General features: G+C 34.3%; 1 protein-coding gene across 1 annotated transcript in view; it reads left to right on the top strand.

The window, feature by feature from the left end:
* DNAH5 (dynein axonemal heavy chain 5) overlaps positions 1-20172 on the top strand; it is a 123333-nt gene that overhangs the window by 91156 nt on the left and 12005 nt on the right. Inside the window, exons 59-72 of the mRNA XM_009570288.2 lie at positions 747-950; positions 2396-2575; positions 3469-3606; positions 4197-4332; positions 5659-5975; positions 7239-7394; positions 7801-7983; positions 12593-12836; positions 13931-14045; positions 14512-14702; positions 15244-15365; positions 16219-16368; positions 18044-18289; positions 19803-20022. Coding sequence (XP_009568583.2) covers positions 747-950; positions 2396-2575; positions 3469-3606; positions 4197-4332; positions 5659-5975; positions 7239-7394; positions 7801-7983; positions 12593-12836; positions 13931-14045; positions 14512-14702; positions 15244-15365; positions 16219-16368; positions 18044-18289; positions 19803-20022 — 2602 coding nt within the window. The remainder of the gene's footprint in view (positions 1-746; positions 951-2395; positions 2576-3468; positions 3607-4196; positions 4333-5658; positions 5976-7238; positions 7395-7800; positions 7984-12592; positions 12837-13930; positions 14046-14511; positions 14703-15243; positions 15366-16218; positions 16369-18043; positions 18290-19802; positions 20023-20172) is intronic.

Genomic DNA, 20172 nt, shown 5'->3' with positions numbered 1-20172 from the left:
GGTTATCATTTTTCAGTGTTTTTTTCTCTGTATGTGGTGCATTACTTAATAAGGTCTGGGTTTTCATAAATTATTATAATTTCATAGAATCATAGAGCCACCGAGTTGGAAAAGAACTCTTGGATCATTGAGTCCAACCATTCCTATCTGCCACTAAACCATGTCCCTGAGCACCTTGTCTACCTGTCTTTTAGATACCTCCAAGGATGGTGACTCAACCATCTCCCTGGGCAGCTTGTTCCAGTGAATTTATTTGTTTTTCTCACAGACGTACTTCTACAGTTTTTTCTAATACATTGCCAGTAAGATGAATCAGAAGATGAAAATCTATATATATCAGGCTTTCACACTGGTTTCCTTAGTTCACCTTCATTTGCCAAATATTTACAGAATGTATTTTCCTTTCTAGACTCAGTTTCTGATCCATAGACTTGCGTTTTAGAAAACAGGTAAAATTTCAAGAGGTTTCTGTTTTGCTTATTGTTTTGTCAAAAACGTGCACTGCAGTTTTAAGCTGTCAGGTGTTGCTCTTGAGGTGTCTCAGCTGAGGTTTCCTCATAGTTTCTAGCAGGTGGTAGTGAAAATCTGGTTGGATGGGCACTCTAGCTTCATGCTTTTTAGAGATAAAATTATGTCCAAATGAAAATAATTTGAATATTTTTTCCTCCAATGGATTAATACTGTTGATGTGTCTTATTAAATAAATGATAACAGTAATTGCTTCACCCTTTGTTTGAAATTCATAGACAATAAAACCTGCAGATATTGCTACTGTCCGCACCCTTGGTCGACCTCCTCACCTCATTATGCGTATCATGGACTGCGTATTACTGCTCTTCCAGCGAAAAGTGAACAATGTGAAAATTGATCAGGAAAAATGCTGTGCCATTCCATCATGGCAAGAATCTTTGAAACTGATGACAGCAGGGAACTTCTTACAGAACCTACAGGTGCTTGTGCAAATTTCTTTTTGATATTTTTGAAATTTAATTTTAAGGGGGCTGTGTTTTCCCTGGTAATCATAGGAGAACAAGTATGCAAGGGGAATCAGACACACAATAGATCTAAAATATTAAGGGTTTAAAAATAAGTATGTCATAATGAAATAAATTTGAATCCTTCCAGCAAAGTCAGGTCATAAACCAATCACAGTTTCTCCTAAGTAAGGAAATGAATTTACTTTCAGTGACAAACAATTCAAAGCTTTAAGAATTTGGGTTGAATAACCATTACTTATTTGTTGACACTGATAGAAAACATCACTTTTCTGGTACCTAATTTTTCATTGCATTGCAGCTTGAGCAGTGGTTTTTAAAAGAACAGTCAATTAATAGGATGTACAGGCTCTGATTTTTTTTTAAATTTGGGATTTACATAGCATATGTCTAGGGAAATGGGAAGAGTAACTAAAAAATAAATCTTTGTTCTTAATTTAAAGAAATAACATATTATGATGAATATAATAATTTAAACAAATAAAATTATGATCATTCATAATAAATTGTACCTTGTCCTGCCCCACTAGATGTTATTATCTCTAATTTCTGATTTTAATCTCTCTCTGGTCCAGTGGAATATCATATATGGCAGATTCAACCAACTTCATATGGTTGTCAGTGCCATGGATGCCATTTTTGTAGTATTCACATTGCATCTACTGTAAGGATTATTAATGTACTGAAGGACTTAAGAGATTTCATTGCCTGTGCATAAATAAACCTGTTTGTGTTTCAGGGAATAACTGTTTTTCGAGTTCATCAGTAATGGACTTTCATTATACCATAAAAAATAAAACTTAAAAGAAGATCATCATTATATAAAATATTTGATCATCAGAATAAATTTGATGGAGAAAATTTAGACATTTTGGGATGAAAAAATGGAAGAGATTTTTTTTTTGAGAAAAGACAGGGTCAAAATAAATTCTTAAAATTGAAACACATTCCACTAATGAGATAAGGTTATTTAAGGAGAAGATAGCTGGCTTGCTCTTTGAAACTGTTGTCTTGTGGAATGTGTATTTATAAACCAGAGCTAAGCTGTTCCTTATCTTTTTGAAGATTGTTAAGCTACTAACTCAGTCTTAAGGAAAATGGAATTTCAAGCAGGATATTGGTGACATTTTGCATCAACAATTAGCTGTGTAATGGTAATAGATAGTGTAAGATAGCAAAGATCATAAATGAAGGCAAACATTTTTTTCCATTTTGTAAGAATATAGAACAGAGTGGAATGAGTTTGGCAAGCTCTTAAAAATACATGAAATGGAGAACTTCATATTTACTGTTTGTAATTAACATTTGTGATCTTGGTAGTCTTCTGTGTGTGCTGGAATACATATATATAAGGTTTACATGTATTAACATACATGAAAAATATTGCACTTTTTTTTTAGCAATTTCCAAAGGACACAATTAATGAAGAAGTGGTAGAACTTTTGAGCCCTTATTTTGAAATGGTGGACTACAACATTGAGACGGCCAAGAGAGTATGTGGGAACATTGCTGGCCTTTGCTCATGGACCAAAGCTATGGCTGTGTTTTTTTCCATCAACAAAGAAGTATTACCCCTAAAGGTGAGCCTGTTAATCAGTGCAAGGCACTCAAATGCTCCTTTTTCTCCGTACCTGTGTGCACTTGAAGATTTCATCTGCTGGAAACATCAACTGCTTTATTCCAACTAGTGCATGTCTCTGTAGCAATTTATTATCTTGAAAAGAGTTACTCTACAGTAAAATATATTTCAAATGTACTGCCACTTGTAAGTTGTCAAAATTATGGAAGATTTTGTGGTTCTATACCCCTGGGGTCCTTATGAATGAGGGCAAAACAGCTGTTTAATATAGTTTAAGCATCTGGTTTAATTCAGTATTGGAATTGCTTTACCTCAATTAAGAATTAATAGGAAAAACCTCAAGATCTGGTTCTTTTAATGTTCCAGATCTCAGTTCATAGGAAAACTGTAAGACATAAGAGACTGTGTTCATCAGTGTTATTTAGAGAAAAACAGGTCTAAATAGTTGTCAAAAAGTAAGAATGAAAGTCAGGAATGATTTTAACATAGAATAACCTGTTTGTAGTAGGAATGGCCAAGAGGGAAGCAAGATTTGTAGTTAGAGGTAGTATCCTGTGTTGGACAAAGCAAATGGGTTGGAGAATTCTATTGACTGCAGTCTTTTTTTGCAGGCCAGATCAACATTTAGTATAAGCTGTAGAATGGCTGATATTCCCAGAAATTTTTTTAATTTTTTTTTCTAATTGATGTTCAACAAACAGCTTAACTGCAGCTACCTGCAACAAGAAGTTAGTTTGTAGTAAAGTTCAAATAAAAAGTTTTAATTAATGATGGAATCTCTACTGACCACTTTGATTTTGAAACTTAAGTACAATAAAACTCTGAGATGCTTAACAGAAAATACTTTGAGATGATGTATGTAAGAAAACACTTTTATATTTGTATGCTTCGTAGGCTAATTTAGCAATCCAGGAAAATCGCCTGACTACTGCAATGCTGGATCTGCAGAAAGCTCAAGAAGAACTAGGTGCCAAGCAAGAAGAATTAGATATTGTGCAGGCAGAGTATGAAAAAGCAATGAGAGAAAAACAGGTGAACTGTGTTTTACAGAAAAAAGTTTGCCACCCTTACTTTAAGGAAAACTTAATGCATTCTTTCCCTTTCACTGTTATCCCTTGGAAATGTTGGTGTTGATAGACAGGGATCGAGAGACAGATATTATTTGGGATCTGCCTCTTTGGATCCCACATCTCTCCTTCTCCACTGATCCTCTTCCCCCCACCTCCTCAAAAACTATTTTATTTGGATCATTTGTTTAGCACTTACTGCTGTAACATGAAGTTTCATGACTGTACGTTATTAATGTATACTGGTTTGACATTCTGGGCAGAATTGAACAGAGTTAATAGATACCTGGCATTCTGCATATTGTATTCCAACATGAAAGTTAAGGGCACAAGTATTAAAAAGTTGAATCACATTTATGAGATTTTGATAGTTTGTGAAATATTTTTTTACGTTCCACTTTCCCTCCTCCTCTGCTCAGTGATATAAGAGTTTGAGATTATATTTTTAAGCTGTATATAATATAATGTACTAATATAATGGCTTAATTAGTTGTAGAGATTTTTCTGGCCTATCATATGCGTGACTGTAAACCATATTTCTTTTGTTTTCACTAGGCTTTGCTTGAGGATGCTGAGCGTTGCCGTCATAAGATGCAAACTGCCTCAAGTCTTATAAGTGGTTTAGCAGGTGAAAAAGAGAGGTGGACAGAGCAGAGCAAAGAATTTGCTATGCAAACTAAAAGGCTAGTGGGTAAGCTTTTGTCCATGCCTTTGTACTTCGAAATTAGTAATTTGAATTTTAATGAGTAGTGAAACTGAACACACATGAAATTTCAAACTTTTGTAGCTTAGCTTCCCTATTGCTAAAATGAAAGTATTGTTATTAATTCTCTTGATAAAGCACTGCTAGGTTAAAAAAAATAGTACAATATGAGACTAAAGTTAATATTTTTAAAAAAACATATAGTAACAGTGTATGCTTTGCATTGCCTTTTACTTTACAATGCATACATGGGACACTGATGTTTTAACTTGACTGACATTTGTAGGCAGCAGTCCAAAGAGAGTGATGTGTCACCAAGTGCCTATAAAATGTCTATAACTGAGAATATATATGGAGGAAGAGGTGACTGCTGTTCAGGCATTGATATATGTCCAAATCAATATTTTTACTTACAGTTACTAATGTTCATAAACCTTTTGTTTCTTAGAAGTTCATTTGTGTGTTATACATATGCATTTGGAAATTAAAGTACTTTGCAATAAAGAATTAATTTATTTGTTAGATTAAGTAAATGAAATTTATCTTTTACTTTGTCTGAAGTTTGTTCTCTCACTTTTGCCTTGAAAGGCTGTAAAAAGCAGATATTTCTGTGTTTGTTGTATTATAGTAGACAAATTGTATTATAGTAGACAGTTTGTATTTTATTTGCTGGTATAATATGTATATGTGTATTATTAGTTTATTAAAAATATAGGATAACTTTCCCACACAGTCATCATATTTTTTCCTATTTTAGAAGTACGAAAAAATCCCTTCCCTTTGTAGAAGACCAGAAGAGTGAAACTTGTTACACTTAATACCAAAATAATGATGTCAAAGTTTTCAGTAGTAATAGTAACAGATGTAATTTATTTGTAGTTAATTAATACTTCTTAATAGAGTTTCTTTTCTCCTCCCCTTCCTGCCCCTCAATATTGTTTAGGACTATTCTCGTGATTAGCCAAGGAAATGATGGAACTGTTAGTTTATGATCAAGTTTATTCTGCTATTTCTTGCTTGTGCAGGATCTAATGTTTGGAATAGTGTGTGTATGTGTATTGAGTTGACTTTGGCTACCAGATGGTTCCTACAGTTGCATTGCAAGGATGAAGTACACGTGGCATCTGTTGAAATGCAGCATTATCTTGCTATGTAATGAGCCTTGGGAAAAAGGTTTATGTGTCTTCCCATGGGTTAAAGTGCGTTCTTCAGTTAACAGCCAGACCATATGAAAACTAGAGAAGGAAGCACCTCATTCACAAGTAGAATTGACAAAATTGTGATGTTTTGTTTTCTTTCCCTTTTCTCTTTAAGGTGATGTACTCTTGGCTACAGCTTTTCTGTCTTATTCTGGTCCTTTCAACCAAGAGTTCCGCAGTCTGCTGTTAGATGACTGGCAAATGGAAATGAAAGGCAGGAAAATTCCTTTTAGTAACAACTTGAACCTCATAGAAATGTTGACTGATGCTCCAACAATCAGTGAATGGAACCTGCAAGGATTACCAAATGATGATTTATCCATACAGAATGGAATCATTGTTACTAAAGCATCTCGTTATCCTTTATTAATCGATCCACAGGCACAGGGTAAAATTTGGATTAAAAATAAGGAAGGCAGAAATGAACTTCAGGTAATAGGAATGCTGGTGCTTTCATAATCCCTAGAAATTTATAGCTCACAAAACATTAAAATTCAGTGATTTAAATAATAATTAGTAAATGTCTTTTATGTAAAATGCCACATCTGGACATAAAGAATATCTCAGAGATATTTTGATAGATTTGCGATTTGGCTAGATATGCAAATGGACATTTGAATCTTATTAGTACCAGTGACTCAATTTGTATAATGAATTTTTTTTAATGACGTAAACAGAAATTGCTGCAAGGTACGTAATGTCTGGTACGGGCTGAAGCATGCTTGCAGAATAAAATAGAATAAATTAGAATAAAACCCCAAATTAAGTTCATATAAATGCTTAAAAATGAAGATGTGCAGTATGATGGTTTTGTCTCCTTTTAATCAGAAATTATTGATAATTTGTGTTATCTTAGCATGGATGCCAGGTGCTAAATATTCTGCAAATATACAGAGAAGACAGCATTGTAGCGATATGCAGTCTGAGGCAAGATACAACAGATCAATGCAAACGGGGGAAAATATAAGTTAATTAAAAAGTCCTTGTTTGCTAGAATTATGATTACACCTATAAATCAGCTTTTTAAAAATATATCCCTTAAAAAAAAACAGAGAGAAGTTTGAAGGATGATAATTGAGTGGCTCTGAGATTATTACTGGGAAACTACTTACATTCATCATGATATCTCAGTGTGGAACACTTTAATGTTTGCCTAGCTAGGTATGTTTAAAAAAATATGATTAGACTTTAACTATGGAGTTATAAACAAATGAAGCTGAATGTGCTTTGTGTACCTGTTGAAATTTCTAAAAGCAAAGACTGTTTAATGTCTTGTTCAATATAACATCTAATTTTCAAGGGAGGGGGAGAGAGCAGAAAGAGCCTTAATTTTGGAATTGAACTTGCTGCAGTTTGATGTGAGGATGTTCTCCAAGACAAAATTGAACATGGTAAAAAGTTATGATTTTCTGGTCTAGTTGCACTAATAGGATATCAAAACTTTATATTCAGTGCTGCTTTGCTTCTACTTTCATAATTGAAAAATGGAAGTTTGCATTCAATGAGATCTGAGAATGTGGTACACTAATGCTACCTTTTCTTGTGGTCACAATCTTTGCTTTAATCCTAGTCTAACTATAGGATCATTGGTTGTCAGTTATTTAAATAAAATGAAATAATTTGTAAATATAAAACAAACAAAAAGCTTGGTCACTGGGCATAGCCTAATACATAGGTTCATGATTGTATTTTTAGATTACTTCTTTGAATCACAAGTATTTTAGAAGTCACTTAGAAGACTGCCTTTTTTTTGGAAGACCTCTTTTGATAGAAGATGTTGGAGAAGAGCTTGACCCAGCACTTGATAATGTTTTGGAAAGAAACTTCATTAAAACAAGTTCAGCCAACAAGGTAAAAATAAAACAAATAAGTAAACAATTGGAAACGGCCCCCACCCTCCTTTGTCCTCAACATAATGACTAATAATTCTGCTAATATAAAAGATTAAACTTGTATTTAAATTTGATTAATGCTAGTAGCAAAACTGATAGAGTTTAAGATTATAGTTAATATATAACCTATAGAGTTATTTATCTGTTTGCTTATGACAATTTTTAAAAATTGAAATAATCTCTGAATGAGTAATTTAAAATGTTCCACAGATATTCCCAACAAATTATTTGCATCAGATCTATAATTTAAAGCTGCATTTTTACAGAAAAAATGTAACCTTTGTTTTCTACAAGCAGTATTGGAAAGATACCAGTGTGTACTGGTTCTTGATATCTCAAGACTTCTTTTTAATACTTTTCTTAAGGTGAAGGTTGGTGATAAGGAAGTAGATGTTATGAATGGCTTCAGACTTTACATTACTACAAAACTGCCAAATCCACGTTTCTCCCCTGAAATTAGTGCTCGAACCTCCATCATTGACTTTACTGTGACCATGAAAGGTCTTGAAAATCAGCTCTTGGGCAGAGTCATTCTCACGGAGAAGCAGGTAAAAGAGTTAATTGTGTCTTTTTCCAGGCTATACATCTTATATTTACTTGTAGAAGGGTTTACTTTCATTTTAATTTAGTACTTTCTATTCTCATTTTGAAGGGTAACTTTCTGGCTCTCTCCTTTGTGACTATTCTTAATGTAACCTATTTATAATGGTTTAAAAACTGGCATCAGAGAAATTAACTCATTCATGTGGAAGTATCTATTTGTCTTTATTGTTGCAACTGTACTGTACCATACTCACATTATTTTTTACTGCTACAGTGAGTTCTCACTTCATGAGAATGGCCTGTGAAAAGAAAAAGGGCCTGGAATAAAAACTAATGTTCTTCTGACTATACACTGTGGAGCTCATGGCAACATAACTTTATGTAAAGGATTCAAAGTTACTTACTTCCTTACTCCAAGAGGAAACGGGCTAAGCTCCTGTTTTGACATTGCAGATGTATTATTTGGGAAAGTCCAATTTCAGGATGACAAGTCCAATAAACATGCCATCAGCAGTATTGGTGGGAGCCTACTTGGTGTTTTTTGAAGTATTGGGCACCTAATCCCTGTAACTATAAGGTCATGCAGTGTTGAAGTCAATTGAGACACTGTGCGTCTATGACTGTATATTTGCTAAGATTTTGGCAATATTTCTGGTTTACCTTCACTAGAGAGGAACATGTTTTTTCCCCTATTGTGACATCTGTTGAGGTCATATTTTGTCAGACTGTTTCATTACATCATCAGCTTTGCTTCAACCAGCGACAGCTTGTCAACCACTATGTAATAGAATTATCACTGTCTGTCTGAAATACACTGTGATGTGTACATTAACAAAGCCTTATGCCAAACTTCACTTCGTGGCCCTGCATTACAGTACATTCCTCAAGATGACAGTCATTTTATCAGCAAATTCCTGCAGTAGTTGCAATTCCTGTATGCCTGCTTGAGGGACATGGAAAAGATAGGAGCTTAATTTTTCCCAGAGGTGTAAAGCAATAGACTGAGAGGTAATGCGCTCAAGTTGGAACACGAGAAATTCTGATTAGATATTGGTTAAAAAAGAATTACCTTGAGAGTAGTCAAAAAGAGGAACAGATTACTCAGGGATGTTGTGAGATCTCCACTCTTGGGGAGGTTTGTGACTCATCTGGAAGTGGCACTGACCAACTGACCTATTTAGAGCTGCTTTGAGCAGGAGATTCAGACATGCAGCACATCATTTAAAAATGCTGCAAAGTCTGACTTTCCATTTCTGTGTTGTCTCCTATGCCCACTGGTAGCATCTGTGTGGCATGAATCTTGAAGAACTGATTGATTACTGATAAGAATACTGGTACTGATTTCTTTTCCACTGGAATGTTAAATAAATTTGCAAGATATTAACTCAGTGTAAGAAGGTCAAAGACTCCTGGTATATCTTTATAAATTGAATTCTACTGTATTTCTTGGGTAATTGGATTTGAGAGACTTGCAGGCAGGGCATAGTCCCCTTCTGGCTCTAGAGGATAATTTGGCTTGTGGTCATCGCCTTCCCAGAAGAGGGCCTACCTATGGAGGTTTAGAATAGATATCAGGAAAATTTCTACAGTGAAAGGGTTATCAGGCACTGGCACAGGCTGCTCAGGGAAATGGTTGAGTCACCATTCCTGGAGGTGTTAAACAAGACTGTAGACGTGGCACTTTGTGACATGATTTAGTAGTCATGGTGATGTTGGGATGATGGTCAGGCTTGGTTATCTTAGAGATCTTTTCCAACCTTAATGATTCTATGATATATGCCTAAATGCTGTATAATTTATGCTGTTTAATTATATGATTGTTTTGATATGTTGGCTGTTATGCAATTTGACAAAAAACTTGCTTATTTAGTGTTGTAGGTGTAGATACGTCAGATTAATAGTGGAGATATAATATCCAAGAACTATTTATTGCTTTCTGAATTTTCACATTCTTATTTCAAGATTTGTGGTGGAAAAATAATTAGTTGATACAAATTCTTGCACTTGTGAATAATTTTGTGGCAGAATGACATAAGGTATATAGCAGCTTTTATATTTTATGAAAATTAACAAGATCTAGTATTCTTTCATTTTAAAATGGCCCGTAAAATGACGTAAGCTTGCGAAAGTAATTCCATAAACCTGAATTTGAAATAATGTCTTTGGTGCAAGTTCCTTGAGTTTATGCATATGGTAACTTGTCTTAGCTGTTTTTGCATCCTTGATGTTATGACTGGAAATTTTTGAAGACACGCAAAAAACTCCAAACGGTGTACTTCTCCTGATCTGTAAACAGTATTTTAAAAGCTTAATGGATGGCTTTTTGACTAAGATTTTAATCTTAGTCTGTCTCACTTGCTTTAGTTTCGTCATTTTGTTTCCAACTTGTTTCTCAGCTTCTTCTTGTGAGGAAAATTAGCTTTCTGTTTTCTAAATGCATTGCACTCTAAAATATGTTTAATCTTTTAAATCAAACTCAGCAAAACATGAAATTTAATTTGACTCCGAATGATTTATGAGCGTGATAGTTGTTATGTTTAATTGAATGCTAACATTATTTTAATTCTATACTTTTAAAAATTGTTCCTACTTCATCAAGCTTGCCTAATACTTGTCTTGCTTCATAACTGCTACCTGCTTTTCTTTAGTTCCATGAGACATCAACTGATTAAAATGGAATTAACTATAGTTTCATCAGTTTTTGTTACTGTCTTTTGAATCTGTAAGCACATCATCTAAGTTATGTGACATTTACATTATTCTATGACAACAATCCAAATAAATCTTTTTTACCTAATAATGATGATGTTTTTGTATATCTTTTGTTCAATGACAAGAACCTAAATCCAATAATAAGATGAAGATAATTTCTTTAAAACATTTCTTTCTAAGACGAAAGTACTTTCTGCTTGAAATTTTAGCCTGGAGAAGAGGAGGCTGAGGAGTGACCTTATTACTCTCTACAACTACCTGAAAGGAGGTTGTAGAGAGGAGGGAGCTGGCCTCTTCTCCCAAGTGACAGGGGACAGGACAAGGGGGAATGGCCTGAAGTTCCGCCAGGGGAGGTTCAGGCTGGATATCAGAAAAAAATTCTTCACAGAAAGAGTCATCAGGCACTGGAACAGGCTGCCCAGGGAGGTGGTTGAGTCACCTTCCCTGGAGGTGTTCAAGGAATGGGTCAATGAAATGCTGAGGGACATGGTTTAAAGGAGTGATAGGAACGGTTGGACTCGATGATCCAGTGGGTCCTTTCCAACCTGGTGATTCTATGAAATACTTGAGAATTTTAGCAGAACGCAGGAGTGAGAAGACCACCAGTTCTGAATGTGGGAAAAGAACAAACAAAGTTCAAAAAGTTGTAACAGTGTTGCAAATTTGTATAAATGAGGCTACTTATATGAGGGAGTAAAACATTTCCTTAAGCTTTGCTGAGGTCTCAGATTCATGATTCCTCTAGTGCCAGATGGAAGATCATATATGTCTTAGTGTTGTCCATGCTTCTTTGCAATACCAGCAACTTGCTTGCAGTGCTGAGGTGGACTTGGCGAAGGTGAAGTGAACATGCCGCTTCCAACTTTGGAGATACATTGTCAAAACTATCCACCAGACTCCTGCAAGCGGTGAAGAAGTACTTCTGTAGACATAACTAATATTTCTACCATCTAGCTTGTTTGTTGTTGATTCGTAATATTCATATCATCCTTATCTTATGAAAGTCTCTTAACCCATCCTTTGCCTTTTCCTTTCTTTTTACTTCACTCTACTGAAACATTTTGCATTGTTTCAATGGAGTATTTTTATCTCTAAGGAATTAATTTGTAATAAATTTTTAAAGTTTAATTTTAAGAGTAGTGTAAGAATGAACTGAAAGGCCTTTTATCACTGAAGTACTTATTTTGCTAGGTATTTCAAACAATTTTTTTTAAAGGTAAAGCTTCTAATTTATAGGTATCCATCTTCTCTATATGACCACTGGAAAAAAATAAGTAGATGTATAGATCACCCAGCTTGTATTACTGAAAGTAATCAACTAAATGCTTGTAATGAAGCAACTTAATTTGAGTTCTACATGCTTTCTTTTCTTAATCAATGGAGCATTTTAGTGAGAGACTAAAGTTATCCCTGTTTGATGGAAGAGTATTTTCAGTTGTACTTCTTGAAATTTTTATGCTTGATCCATTGTCTAAGGATGCTCATTATTACTGAGACTTTATTTTCAATATGGTGATTGGAAAACAGTGCATAAATGAGGATGTCATTTGATAGAGTGAAATAAAATCCTATGCCTGGAAAGGTGTTTACACTTTTCTTTGAAACAGAAAAAAGTTTAGAATAGTTGTTGTTTTTCTTCCCTAATGCTATTAGGGCATGATGGTAGCATGTTTCATAGTATTTGTTGAAATGATTTATTAATGCATACTTATGCAACAAGTTCAGAAACCCGACAATGGAACTGCTGTCAGAAATAGCACTAGAATCTTTTCCCCAAATTAGTGCAGTTACTCTTGAGCTACACTGTTTTAGTAGGATCAGTAACTTTAAAACTAGGTAACTGGTTTTATTTTGGTTTTATTTTTTTTTTTTATTTCTGATTACTCTTCTGTATCCCAACAGGAATTAGAGAAAGAAAGAACAGATCTTGTTGAAGATGTGACTATGAACAAAAGGAGGATTAAAGACCTAGAAGATAATCTTTTGTTCCGACTCACAAGCACTAAGAGTTCTCTGGCAGAAGATGAGAATCTAATCATTGTTTTGAATAACACTAAAAAGACTGCTGAGGAAGTAACACAGAAACTGCAAACTTCTGCTGAAACTGAAGTACAGATCAATTCAGCCCGTGAAGAGTACAGACCTGGTAAGCGAAGGCTGTAATGAAAGACAGATGACTGGAGTGTATTGTTAAAACAGCAGTACTCATAGTAAGAGAAATGGTAGGATAGATCAGGAAAACCATAGTGTGTGGGACTTTGTTCTGTGTTTTCTGTAAGTAAAACGTATCTAGGAGATGTCATGTTGAGTTAAGGTGGAGAAAATAGAAAATACTATTATGCTTCTTGTGGAATTTACAAAACAGAGTGATCTGTTCTCTTCCTAAACTTCTCATTGCTCTCTATACAAGTGCATACTGGTTGAGAAACTTGGGAGGACTTATTGCTCTTTCTTAGCTGTTGAAGTGTTGACACTTTTTACAGACTGTCAATGTGCGAAATCATTAGGCCATTCAGGTAACTGTATGTTTGAGTTCAATATGGTGACATTCTTTTAGGGGGGCAGTATAATCCTAAATGCTCTTTGTATCTGTTTCAATGAATGCTTTATTTATCTTATCAATAGATCCTTAAGTTATTGTACTCAGTATATTTAATCAGTCTTTTGGCTTTTAACTGACAAGTGGAAACGTGAAAAAATGCTGGAATTAAGTATTATACCTGCATTTTAGGTAATGTGTAAGATGGTACACTCAGTGTATCAGAAATCATTGCAGATTTTCTAAAACCTTTGTATTTAAAACTAAAGGACTGCTGAAAGTAAGTTAAATCAGTGCTGGGTAAATGAAATGAACATAGTTCATTTGACTTTTATCTGACTCCTGCAGTAGTCTGTAAAGAGAAATTTGGATATTCAAACAGTACTTCAAACCGTCTTACTTTTTCTGTGTTCTGCTTATGATACCAATATTGAAATACACCATCCAGGTTGTCTCCACATAGGCTCATATTTGCAAACTGGGTATTATATAGTATGCATTAATTGCAGAAATGATTTTTTTTTTCTGATGTATAGATGAGGATGAAATTAATGTTTTTAATTTTTTTTTGGCCGGTAAAGAATGGAACAAGTTAAGGACCTTCAGTTAATATTACTGTTAAACTCACTGTGCTTGTAGGGGGTTAAAATTTTCTGCTCTGCATTTCTACTTTGAACACAGTATTGTTTCCTGTCCTTCAGTTGCAACTCGAGGTAGCATCTTATACTTCCTTATTACTGAGATGAGCATGGTGAATGTGATGTATCAGACTTCACTTCGGCAGTTTTTGGGGCTTTTTGACCTCTCCCTTGCCAGGTAATTTAGCTAACAATAAAAAAAAATAAGTATCATTTGTATTTACCCACTCCTAGAGTTGATTGTAGTACTGTAAAGTTTGGTTGTAAGCTAATGTCAGAGAGAAGAATGTTGCTTGTTACAATCTTGACGTAAGTTGTCATTTTAAGTACACATAAGACTTGATCTGGCAAAGAACCTTCAAATGTACTTACAGTCCTTAAGAATTAGGCATTAGGTAGTTCAAAAGCCTTTTAAAGTATTGATTTTCAGCAATGCAGAAAGACTTGATTAAAAAGGAATTATTCTTGTTGCTCCTTCAAGCTGAAAGTTATTCCTAGCTTGCTGTCTGGTATCCTGTGTTTAAGAGCTATTATTTTTTTCATGTTTTGAGAGTTCTGAACTGTGGCTTTTTCTCCTTTGTGTAGTATTCCTTTGAAAAAGCCTATGCAAATCAACATTCAACTGTAGAACTTTCTTCCAACAGGTCTACCAAGAGCCCTATAACTAGCAAGAGAATTACTAATATTATTGAACATATGACATATGAAGTGTTCAAATATGCTTCCCGAGGACTCTATGAGGAACACAAATTTCTTTTCACATTATTACTTACGTTGAAGATTGATATACAGAGAAACAGAGTGAAGCATGAAGAATTTCTGACACTTATTAAAGGTTGGAGCTATGGAAGAGTTTTAATTACAACACCTATATTGTAGAAAATTTGTTAGCCATAGTTGTATCTTCTGCTCAGTCTGCTGCTTCCTTTTGCATGGGAGAAGCCAGTCAATTTAAATAATACATACTTATCATTCTATTCTGGTGACAGACAACATTGCATGGTAGTTCTAATTTATAGCAGCGTACTGTTTGGATTATACGAATATTCTTCACCAAGCATTTCACAAAATATTTTCTTTCCATTTTCAGTAATTTCAATTTAGCTTGTAATGGGAAACTGTTACAGATAAAAAACCCTATATTTTAAAGATGAAAAATGAGGTTTGAAAATAAGTTTTGCATGTTGCCAAACTCAAATTTCTTCATGATCTTCCCTTAGTTAAGCAGTCTTTTTCCAGACTTAGGTGACTTAGTCATGTACTTGCAGTACCTAGTTTAAATTTTCAATATAGGTATTTTCTTTTCCTTTTTTTTTTTTCGAGTGTCTCCCGAAGTTCTAATTATAACTAATTCCTAATTTCTTAATATCTTACAGGTGGTGCTTCCCTAGACCTTAAAGCTTGTCCTCCTAAGCCTGCTAAATGGATTCTGGATATGACTTGGCTGAACTTGGTGGAGCTTAGTAAGCTTAAACAATTTTCAGATATCCTTGATCAAGTAAGTAAAAGCTTTTTAAAATGGAACTCTTGTTTGACAGTGATTGTCTGGTGGTAATCAAGGCATGTGATTTATTTTATAGAACAGAATGAAACTGACAGCACATAGCCATAGTTGTAGCCTCAACTGCTTAGGTACATGTATTGATAAAAAGACTTTAATAAACCCTGGTAAAATAAGAACAAAGTAGAAAGTTGCAAACTCTATATAATTATAATAATTTCAGATTGGGTTACAAGTTGCTATTACCTTATTCATGGACTGCAACTTGAATCTTCTTCCCATTGTTAGGCTTTCTTGCATTCCTGTTCTGCTTTCTTACACTTCTATGATTCTTGTACCAATATTTCTCTGATTACATGGAATAAGAGTTAGGTAAAGGGTGTTCAGTAAATCGAGCACTAATAGAATAGTCTCAATGGACACAAATTGTGTGGTAGGTAATGGAGTGAGTAAATACCATTTGGTGTATGTGAGGAGTACCCTCTGTACAGTTGTGTGGGAGCAGATATGTGCTTAATGTTCTTAAAGTTGTATCTGGGCTTAGATTTCTGTGTTTTAACCTTGCTATGCGATGATATCATTAATGGAAAATATTGAGTAGTAGCTCATTTTTCCAGAATATGAATACTTAAGGCAATAGTTTTGTTCTGCAATTTTATGCTTAAAATCTGAAAGCCTATCCTCTCTTTTTTTATTTAATAGCACTAAATCTGTGCACTACCACTGCTAAACAAATGTGTATGTGTGAATTACATGTCTCCAACCCTCATTAAAAGTTTGTGACCTAGTGGCAGTTGAAATGTGACTTATCTGTGTAGTGAGATCTGTTCCTTTGATGGTATAACCGCAGATTTCCAGAACAGAGAAACAGTGGAAAATCTGGTTTGATAGTGAGAATCCTGAAGAAGAAATGCTTCCTAATGCCTATGGTCAATCCCTGGACTGCTTCAGACATCTTCTTCTTATCAGATCTTGGTGTCCTGACAGGACCATAGCTCAGGTATGTTTATAGAGCCAACATAGTCTACTTCAGTGTCATTAGAGTAATAGTTACAGAATTGTAGTTCAGTACTTATTTACTTAATGCTAAACACCTTTTTGTAATGGAACTTTACATTGCATTTTCTGAAATCCTTTTCAGACCATTTATGGATTTGTTACAATGCAGTGTTAGCAAAATTATTCCAATATATTGAGTGAACACTAGTTAAGGGTTTTACTATGGAGACAAGAATTTGTCTGGAAACGTATGTTTGTCCAGTTCTGCTTAATCAGTTCAGAAGGTATTTTGACTGTCGTTGCTGATGTTACTTACTGAAAGTGTAGAAGTGTCCTTATGTTAGGCTGAAGTAAACTCTTTTCATGAACTCAGTCGGCTGAGAGTAAACAAAATATGAAAGCAATTTAGTTGAGGAACCATTTCTTTCATGGAAGAGTTATACCCAGCTTAGAAAAATCTATATTACAGTCTGTTCAATTTTTTTAATTTGAAGTGATGTATTTAGAAAGGAGAGAAATATAAAATTGAAGTCTGATAAATTTTTAGACCTATTTTTAAGAAAAATCAACTTCTAGGAGCCTGTTTTTAATTTTCAGCTTCTACTCCAATGCAGAACAATAAAAATTATTCAGTTGCTGACAATTTCAGACCAATAGTTGGTAGTTTACTGAAATCGTAATGCATCACTAAAAGTATGGTATTAATTTTAGGGATGCGAACGTTTAGACATTGTGACTGGATTCAGAGAAAGTTTCACCAATTATTGGTGTATCTGCAGTAGATAGAAGGTTAAATGGCACTGCATAACAAATGTCTCAGGTGTGTGCTATGTGTCTGAAATGAATCATGCAAGATTAGTCCGTGAGTTGTGTTAATGGAAGCAAGATACACTCTCATGTCACAATGGTTTTATGAAAACTGGTAGTTTATCAAATCCTAAATGCTGAACTTATTTTGTCTCTGAGAAGTAACCCAGAAGGATTAAGGGGAATATTGGCCTAAAACAAAAGCAATATAGTTGGAAAGAATGTAGGAAAGACAGTCTCAGGCTGTTTTAAAGAGCTTTTTTATTTCTTAGGAAAAAGGAAAAATAATCTAATGATTTTTGAAATAAATAAGGAATAGCAGAGATGATCTTCACCTTTTTCTCTGGATCTTCTACTCAGTGACATTTGTTTTCATGATTACTATTAATAATTCATGGTTTGTTTAAGCGTGAAGGTAGGAAAGACCTAACACCTTTGAAGCGTACCTTCCATTCTTTGCCCCCCTTTTCTTCAGCATTTGGAAAGGAAAGCTAGATTTTAATTTTAGGAGTTATGCTGTCTAATGGAGATAGTATCTCTAAATCATTAAAACATTTATAAAGTTTAGTAAGGTTATTATTTTTATTTTAATGTAATTATACTCATTATATATAACAATACATTCAGATGTATGTAATTGGGTAACTATCTTTTAAGTTCTAAGTAAACTTACAAGGCTGTAAAAAATAACGTTTTCAAAGATAGTAGGATATGTTAACATCTAAAACTAAATTTGTTGCCTATTTGTATTTCCAATATAATTTTATAGCAGCCTTTGCTGTTCAGCTTACTTATTGGTTTTATTTACACTGGGAAGAAAATAGTATGAAATGATTACATCACAGGTTAAATGTACCTTTTTAATATAGGCAAGAAAATACATCGTTGACACTATGGGGGAGAAATACGCAGAGGGAGTAATCCTGAACTTGGAGGAGACATGGGAAGAGTCAGATCCACGCACTCCTCTCATATGCTTTCTCTCCATGGGCTCTGACCCTACGGACTCAATTATCGCATTGGGAAAAAGACTGAAGACAGAGACATGTTATGTTTCCATGGGCCAGGGGCAAGAAAGCCATGCTCGTAAACTTCTACAGCAGACAATGGCTCACGTAAGAGACAAAAATCTGAATGTTTTTTTGTGTCTGTATTAAACACTTAGAAATGAAAATCCTGTCTTGGAATACAGTTATTTGCTGGGTAGTTAATGGTGATGCAAGAACCTGTATTTATTTGTACAAATATGTGTCCTAAGCAATAGAAGTGTCTTTTCACAGTCATTTAATTGGCCATAACAAGCTTTTTGAGACTGTCATCAGTTGTTTTCATATAAAATGGAATTTTTGTTGTAGGTTGTTGGCTGATGAACATAGCTGACTTGATTGTTTGGATTGCCTGAATATTATTATTCTTTAGCAAGCATTTCACAACACTTTTTCAGTTTTCTATTTTTAGTACTGCAAACATTTCTTTAAATTAAGATGATTTACTCCAAATATACTATTGATAGTTATATAACTTTCAGAAAAATAAGGCTGTATAGCAAAATATGTTCTATTGCTGTAGTCTGGATTTTTAATTGGGATGGACAATCTGATAACACAAGCATTTTGTAAGTGAAACATGAAAGGTTTAAAGAATAAAATTTCCTGTATAAGAAAGAAAAGTTGAGATGTTTCAATTCAGCATAATTTGCCCATCAGGTGATAGTTCTGCTGTGCCTGCTGATGTGAACAGATTAAGTTTCTTGCACTCCTGTGTTATAAGCTTCTTCCCTGTCTGTCTAAACAGTTTTCCTCTTATTTTTGCCTCAGAATCTCATTTGACAACTTCACACTAAGAGCTAGTTAGGAATTCACATGAGAAGAATTTAATTCAAACGGTAGGGAAGAAGAGCTCCTTTTGTTTAGTTGAAAGAAATGCAGTTACTTTTCCTCAGTTTCACATACTCTCTTAATGAAGAGGTACATGGGATGTCGCTAGGAAGTACAGTAATTCATATGATAAAGTTTGATAGCTATTAATTGATAGTAATAGATTAATTAAGTATGTATATTTGCTTGTTTTCAAAATCTGTGACCCTTATGAGGACACTGTTTATCAGCTTGCTCTTTGGACCTACTTTTGAGCTTCTTTATATAAGCCAAGATTTATCAGTGCTTATCAGAACTATAGTCACATCCAGATGTTTTAAATCCACGAAATGGAAAAAGTAGGGGCAACTCGACCAGACCAGATTGGAGAATTATGGACCATTTGTGAAAACCATACCAGCTAATAATGCCTCCAGAGGAAACAGCCCACAGCTTAGGTCACATGAAATTTTTTTTTGGAGAAAAAATACTTTGTTAATTGCATATATATCATTAATATGGATACTAGTCTCCATACATGAAATACATGTGAAATCAAATTAGGGCTTGGTTTTAATTTGGTGACCCAGTTGTTCAAAATTGGCTGTGGAGGTTTTCATCCTTTAACAGTTCTGATAAGCACTTATGCTATATTTTGCTATAGCATAGATGCGTTGGCTTTGTTTCTAACCTATGGCATAAAAAGTAATTTCAGTGATTTTAATTTGTAAACAATGTTGATAACTTTTAATTCTGTTTCTTTTTAAACTAGGGAGGTTGGGCACTTCTGCAAAACTGCCACCTTGGACTTGACTTTTTGGATGAGTTGATGGACACTGTAATAGAGGCAGAAAATGTCCATGAAAGCTTTCGACTATGGATGACAACAGAAATTCACAAACAGTTCCCCATCAACCTTCTTCAAATGTCTATTAAGTTTACTAATGAACCACCACAAGGGCTCAGGGCTGGACTAAAGAGAACGTATAACAGTGAGTGCTAGTGTGGTAAATTATTTACAAATAAAATTTGCTCATTTTTGGACAGTCTGGTGTTATCATGTGGTCACATTGTAACCACTGATAGTAGGTATAAGCTAGTATGAGTAACTCATCACAAGGATGCCAGGACTCATCTTGATC

Source organism: Cuculus canorus, chromosome 2 (assembly GCF_017976375.1).
Source record: "Cuculus canorus isolate bCucCan1 chromosome 2, bCucCan1.pri, whole genome shotgun sequence".
In the NCBI taxonomy this organism is placed as follows: Eukaryota; Metazoa; Chordata; class Aves; order Cuculiformes; family Cuculidae; genus Cuculus; species Cuculus canorus.
Note: the sequence above shows the minus strand (reverse complement) of the source record. Positions and strands in the feature narration are given on the sequence as shown.